At 35.7% G+C, this 7,625-nt stretch overlaps 1 protein-coding gene across 3 annotated transcripts; it reads left to right on the top strand.

Moving 5' to 3' along the window:
* The first annotated feature begins 3,810 nt into the window (after positions 1–3,810).
* On the top strand, positions 3,811–7,051 carry LOC142615051 (uncharacterized). Of its 3 annotated transcripts, none has more exons than XM_075787736.1 (4): positions 3,811–4,243; positions 4,827–4,955; positions 5,517–5,703; positions 6,641–7,051. In XM_075787736.1, the coding sequence occupies exons 1-3, from the start codon at positions 3,935–3,937 to the stop codon at positions 5,694–5,696; spliced, it is 618 nt and encodes a 205-aa protein (XP_075643851.1). In that variant the 5' UTR covers positions 3,811–3,934; the 3' UTR covers positions 5,697–5,703; positions 6,641–7,051. The 3 variants fall into 3 exon arrangements, with proteins under 3 accessions (XP_075643851.1, XP_075643850.1, XP_075643849.1); XM_075787735.1 differs by having other exon boundaries at positions 5,517–5,715; positions 6,641–7,050; XM_075787734.1 differs by lacking the exon at positions 6,641–7,051 and having other exon boundaries at positions 3,812–4,243; positions 5,517–5,868.
* Positions 7,052–7,625: the final 574 nt, after the last annotated feature.

A 7,625-nucleotide genomic window follows, 5' to 3' on the forward strand; every position in this document is an offset into this window, starting at 1 on the left:
CACGGCCCACGTGAATAACTACTCTTCAAGGGCAGTTATTATCAAAAGATTACTTTTGTTAATGTACGGCTCCTCTTCATTATATCCCTATGATGCAGAAAATTGAAACACAAAGATAATAGTTTTCTTAAATTCTAAAACTCAGTCACACTCTATACAATCATGATATGAAAACCTGGCTTTGATACCAATTGAAGGAAAAATTCTGGTTTTGTATCTCATACAAAACACATAGCGGAAGCAACAAATAAAGATCTATTTTATTCATGGTTAATAACGTGCACTATGTAAATTTCAGAATTTAAGAACAAGATGACGTACCTTGGTGTGGAAAAATTCAAAACAAAGATTAGAAGCACTTGGAAACACTTTTAATCTTCACTCCAATTCCACTTTATGCCCAAGATGTGTGGTCTCTCAATCAGTTTTCAAGGGGAGAATGAAAGTGTGTCTCACACTCTCTCACACACCGTTTCTTATTTCTTTTCTTTTTAATAAAAATTTTGTATGTTTCTCCCTTTATAACTAACTGATTATCTAATTGGACCGACCTATTAGGTATTTCCAATTGGGCTTTAGTGTGTGCCTTGGAGTGGAACCAAAAGGGACCAATAAGACACTAGCTCCAATGGGCCTTGGGCTTTTCCGTCAACTCTTGACAAGTCCAAAGTTACCATTAATTATATTTAATACCACTATATAAATAAAATTGCACTCTAGGCCTTATTAATAAATTATATCTCAAGACTTTATTATACATGCAACCCCTTCATAAAATATTCATAGTAACACAAAGTCATAAATGTAGACTGCCACTTTGTAAATTACTACATCTTATCCTTGAGTACCCAGTTTAATTCTTTAAAGTTATTCATTATATATTTATGAAATCCAATTTCATAAATATATACTTTAGTATTTTCTTACTAAAGTGGTTAGGCCTAATTCTCTGAATAACTGAACCCATTAAACTTATCTCAAGGGAATATTTTATATCTCCATCAAGAGACTATGAATTCCATCTTGAGAATATATGTTCCATTAACACTAAATGTGGCTGCCCAACATACTGAGGTTTTGGCCGTCACTTCAGATCTCACTCCTGATATATCAAAGCAACCTATACTTCATGATCAGGTCCATTATTCTCTCAAGATTAAGAGTTCATACAAATAGAAGTCGTGAAATTTATTATTCATTTGACAGTCATTAGGAGAATAATAAATCTCACAGCAGTCCTGTTCAATATATTTTAACTTTTAAAACATATCAATATATCAACTAGAAGTCTCCACTTCCATGATCAAGACTAATCATCTTAGTTGACATGTTATAGTCTTCGCAGATGAAATGCCCAATTTCATCATCGATTACGAATTATAAATTCTGAGTTTACAAAGAACTTGTGATTTACATCTTCTGTAACTTTTCACATAAATCACATACAATGCATCTCATGGACTATATGATAATGTCCCATATTAATGTTACCATTATTTTAGATAATAATAAAATAACTTCATCAATCACAATATTAAGTCATACATCATGTCATACATAATGTCATACATAATATCATACATAATATCATATATAGCATCATACAATAGGATTTAAGGACACTAATCCTAACATATATATGATTGTTAATAGGCCAACCATCGATGCAAGGAGTTCTGCAAAAAGGGGCTGCAACACTACAACCTATTGGGCAAGCTTTTCAATGCGAACACAGCCACGGGTTTCCTCCAAATATCATCTACCCAGCTAGCTCCAAACAATTTCGAAGAGAGAGAGAGAGAGAGAGAGAAAGAGCTGGATGCAGCCTTCCTATCATTGAGGGTACATGTCAATGTCAACGTCGATAGTGTGGATGACGTGGAGGAGTTGCCCACATCGGGTGAAGGGCAAAGCTGGAGGTGACCTAAAAATCGGCCAGCTAAACCGTCTCAGTTAAGCGGAAAAAGGAAGAAAAGAGGCTCCCTTGAAACCATGATTGAGGCAATTTAGGGGTTTATTAAGATGAGGAACCGGAGCAGGAGAAAGTCCAGCGACACTAGAGAGTCTTTTTTGTGGGGGGGTGAGCAAGAGTCAATTACGCAAGCTGTATCACTGCTCAACGAGCACAACGATGTGGATTATTTCACATATTGCAAGGTTGTAACGGAGCTTCATAACCCCAAGAGTAGATCCGCCTTCTTTGCTATGATGGTATATAGAAGAAGGGTTTGGATTGAGTTTATTGGTGGTGGACTGCAATAGTGGTGGGGGTGGTTGATGGTGTGCGCCGTTTAGATAGCCGTGGCAATAATTAGTAGTCTTATTTTGCTTTAATTTCAATGGTCAAAGTTTGTATTATGTTAATATTTTGGACAATGTTTGCATACTAGCTTCCTTTATTATTGTAAAGTTGTTTTTTACAACTATTTTGTGTTGACTTTAATTCCATGCCAAATTTGATTGTAATTTTGTCCAATCTTATGTACCCTGTATTGTATGTGGGATTTCTCTGTAAGGGTTGTGTGTAAAAGAGAGAGTGTGAAGACTCAAGGCAAATTGAAGACCAAAGAAGTTTTCGTGGATAGCTCGTGAGAAGTCTTCCCGCGAAGTAAAGCCATGTGCTCAGTACATGACTGTAATGCGAAGAGTCATGACAGATGGTGACAACTGGTTTTTGCAGTAGCTCGTAGGTAAGGCCTTCCTGCGAGATACCCGTGAAACAGTCTGTTTTGCTATTTTGTCATATCTGCTCTACTTCATCCTCATCCACACTATATATGCCATCATTACCCATATATTGAGTGGAGTGCTTTTTAGAGAGAAAATCCTAGCCACAAACCCTTAAGAGTTAGAAATTGTCATACCCACAATCCTCTACACAATCTTTTGTGGTTTTCCTCAACTCCTACCTCTCCATATCCAAATCCTTGAGAGGTTGATAGTCCAAACACTTACCACTTCCATCCTGAGTGTAAAGTGAGGTTTTGGTGTTGCTAGGAAGCATTGGAAGAAGCCATTTGTTTGGTGGATGCAATCAGGCTGAATTGCGTGATCCAGAAGCTAGAGAAGACAACGCTTGACGAAGTCAGTTGGTAGCAGGAACTTGGAAGGCTCGAGTACATGGAGTAGACTTGGTTTGGAGGGTCTTTTGTTATTTGTGTACTCCAACTTATTCTCTAGTGGATCGATTTACCGCTTGGAGGGTGGCAGAGAGGTTTTTCGCCGAGGTTTTTGGTTTCCTCTTTGATAACACATCGAAGTGTTATCTTGTGTTTGCATTCTTCTTCCTTACTTTTTTAGCTTTCATTTTACTACTGTGTTGTGATGAATATAGCTTAGAGTAGTTTATTGTTTTGTTCACTCGCATTTACTTTATTCCGCACTTAGTTTAAGTTAGAGTAAAATCAACCAAGCCGTAAGTTTTAATTTGGGGGTCTAAACAGTTCTTGTGTTTTCACACATATTTGAGCTTTCAATTATGTTAAATGCTTTGGAAATCTATGCTATTTATGTATGAAATATGTTTTGTGGTTATCTTCTCTTTTATGAATTGCTTTGTTTGGTGACATATATATTTTAGAAAATTTGATGTGTCATTTACTTCTTTCTTTGGTACACAAAGTAACATCTATATATACACACACATATAATGTTGTTTAAACACTAAAAAATATTATTTAAACAACATTAACAAACGGGGACTTGATATTCGAAAATTCATGTTAAAATTCAATCATATTAATTAAAAAATAAAAGCACAAAACAATTAGAAGTTTCATGTCACACATGCCTAACTCTACAATGCACCCAGCAGCTTAAAATTTTTTTCACTTGTCACCCCCTTTCAAAACCTATATATACTCAAAACCAAACAGTAAAACCCCAATTGTTTTTCCCTCTCCTGATCAATTTCTCACACAAAACTACCAAACCCATGGCGAAATACATCACCATTCTCCTCTTCCTCCTCCTTTCTCAAAACCTTAAACCGGTCCGAGAAGCCGAAGCGGCGGCGAAGCGAACCATCCACATAACGGACGATCTCGACGACGTTGTTGACGAGGAGGAGGACGAGGCCTGGAAGGAGTGGGGCAAGAAATCCACGCCCTCTGGTCACTCCGTTCTGCGGCCTTCCGATTTATCGAAGATGTCGGAGGCCGAAATCCAGGCCGAGATGATGAAGCGGCATTCCGGGCCGTCAATGGGTTTCGTTAAGCTCCGGCTCGGCGTTCACCGGACTCCGGTAATGCAATCTGGGTTTTGTTTCAATTTGTTATTTCTTTGTTGGATTGCTGTGGTGAAAGTCGTTGAATATATATATGTATGTTTCGGTCACTGAATTTGATAATTTGAGTATAGGTTTATGAATGTTTGTGCTAATTAGTGAAAGTTTTTGAGAACTAAACTGGGTTTTTAATTTTTCTACTTTAAATTTGTGAATTTTTAGTGAGTAATGAGTTGCCAGATGAATGTATGATTTGGATTACAAATTAACTCACGGGAAAATTTGAGACTTTGAGTTGATTTTAGTTTGAAGTGTGACATTTTGAAATTTTCTAAGCGGATGGAGTGGGATGTGCTATTCGGATTATTTTGTTCATTGAGTAAACATTTTTCAGAATTTCCAGGTGCCCAATTTTGGAAATTGACTCCTTATAAAGAAAAAATTGAAGGGGATGGCTTAAAACAGTAATAAAGAAAGAAGAAAAAAAAATATATTTTTTTAATACGTAGTGTTTTTTTTTTTTTTTACAAGGAAAATAGAATGAGGTTTGTGCTATGGATTCAACTGGTGGTAAAATGTGTTCTTATCTTGTTTTCATTAGGATATGGTAGCTGAGATTGCTATGAAATGGACAAAAGTTCTGAGAACTGGAGCTATTGGAGTAAGATTCATGGGTGTTGATCGGAGCACAATCATGTTCACCATGGAAAGAGGCCAAGATACAGCTGAGGTATGTTTTACTTCTCCTAATCCAAAAAGGTTAGAGATTTTGTAGCTTTATCCAGTGAAAGCTTTCTCATCAATATTAGATGTGGTGCATTTTTTTTTTGGGGTAGGATATTCTCTTCACAAATATAAACAAAATCTTCAGAAATTGTTTTCTTCTCCACAAAAAGAGGGGTGTCTCTTCACAAATATAAACAAAATCTTCAGAAATTGTTTTCTTCTCCACAAAAAGAGGGGTGGGGAGGATGAGGTTTGAAGACTACAAGTCTTTTCACTGTAAAAAATATGAGAAGCGCAATTGTATCTCTTGTATGAGTCAAGTGGTAAATGCCAATTCCTGAAATATGGTCTTTTTGTTTTGTTTTTCTCTTAATAAACCAACAAATGATCTTTATCATTAACAAGAACAAATTTCCCTATGACAATATAAATTTGTAAAAATCCAGCCTCAACTGTTGCATATGTTTTGGGCTAGAATAATGGCCTGCTTCCTTTCAAGTTATTGAGTTCTCCTTTCTGTCTAATTATTGTCTATCCTGAGTTTCTGATATTTGTGTTTTCCCAGTTGAAGGAGTTTGTGTTGGACCAACCAGAGGCATATGAGATCAAGATTGGGGATCAAGCTTTTCGTAGGCCTGGAGATCCTCCTTTAGAGGAAGTTCTTGCAAAGCTCCACAATGAGAAAAACAAGGTGGATAATACTAATCCCACTAAGAATGGAAAGCAATTGAAAGAAGAGTTGTAGTTGACTGGTATTCTTTCTGGTACACAACTACATAACTGACTAATGCATTTCTTCATTAAATTTGCGGTCTCTGGTTGTAGCATCTTCATTCCCCTTCCTCTTATTTTCTTACATCTTGTTGACCTATATACACATTCAAGATATCATTTATTGTGAGCTTTTGTTCAGTCTACTTCTTGTCTCCATTGTTAAGCATCATAGTTTAGTGCAAACATAGCATTTCATTTTCCTTTGATGGAATTTAGGATTTTGGTCATCAGATTATATGTTCCTAACCGAGCATAAATGGCTCTTACAATTATATACATAACCGAAACTGTCAACGAGTAGATGCATATGAGTATGGCTAGATAACAGCAATGTATGATAGTGTATATGATTTATTTAATGACGCAGAGAATAAATATCCAGATATATTACCTTAGCTACCAAGATTTGCTTTTCACCACAATCAATAGAACCTATTTAATTACAACTTTTTACTGTTTGTATTAATAGCAATTGTTCTTGTATCAAATGTACCCATTTGCTTCTCTCCTATGAAACTGCCCTGAACCAGCCCAATTTCCCACCCTACCACTAATACCACCTCTCTCTACCGCCAAATTACGACCACATACCCACCACACCAAAGTTACAATTTTTCTCCAAAACACGTTTTCAAAATATCCTTTAAGAAAAACAACGCATAACTTCTAACACAAAGAAAACAATAAAAAGAAAATGTCAAGTTTCAATCATACTCAGAATTACGAGCATACTAGATTTTAACACTCAAATTTGGACCCAAACACATCAGTTAATATACTATTCAGATATAAATGCCCTTCCCCCCCCAGCGGGCGCCTGCCTGCAGCAATGAAGGCAGAGTACCAAATCACAAAGCAAATTCTCAAAGTTACAGTAAGTGACGAAATTTATTAGGACTATTAACCAAATTGCAGGTGGAGGCAGAGCACTGAATCAGAATCCAAGAATCAAGAATTCAAGATACATGTTCTGGCAAGATATGTTGTTGATTAGCGATTGGAAAGGGTTGGGCTTTGCGAAATAGACAAACTGGTGGGGGATTCGGTTGTGATGGACTGCTCTGGTGGTGGAATCTGCACAACAAAAGAATTGGCAGGGGAGTGGGTTGTGAGACATTGGATACACGGGGAGGGGTGTAAACCATTTTCAGTCCCTTCACGGCCGAGTTATTCTTGCTTAGCAGAAAGTGTTTGGTACTTTGGTTTGACCATATCTTTTAGGTGCTCCAAACATCAGAAAGTGGGGAAATACTTTTAAAAAAAATGTTTTACACTGAAAAAGTGAACAAATTTGCCATGAAATGAAGTATAATAAGTATAAATTTGCCATTTTTATTTATTTATAATGTTATGAAATTCAACAATTACCTTTATTGTCATATCAGCTTATAAATTTAATACAATTAATTATATTAATTTAGACTCTTTTTTATATGTAAAATACTAAAAAATTAGAAATAAGTAATCAAGAATGGTCCAAAGCAATGCGATTATATTACAATGATAATTTCCATTCCCATAGTCCTTTTATATTTTTTGGGTCTGGCTAGTGAACATCAAAGTGCATTGGTTAAGGTTTGGTTTTTTTATTGGAGTCAATAAGTTTTTTCTAGAGAATCATCCAATATTCAAGTAAATATTATTTATTAGTTTTTATTACAACCCAATGTAGTGGGACCTGCTGGATGCTTCCTTAACTAATGCATTCATACACCTATTAATAAAAGTTTTTTTTTCTTTTCAATGACACGAGACACATTAAAAAGTATTAAGTAATTAAAAATCTAATTGAATCTAAACTTTTCATTTTTTGCACTCTTCGTTTTTTGCACCTGATAATTCAATTATCACAAACATTAAAAAATTAGAAGGGACATATGGTGTAAAATTGAACTCTAAT

Source organism: Castanea sativa, chromosome 11 (genome assembly GCF_040712315.1).
Source record: "Castanea sativa cultivar Marrone di Chiusa Pesio chromosome 11, ASM4071231v1".
Classification (NCBI taxonomy): Eukaryota; Viridiplantae; Streptophyta; class Magnoliopsida; order Fagales; family Fagaceae; genus Castanea; species Castanea sativa.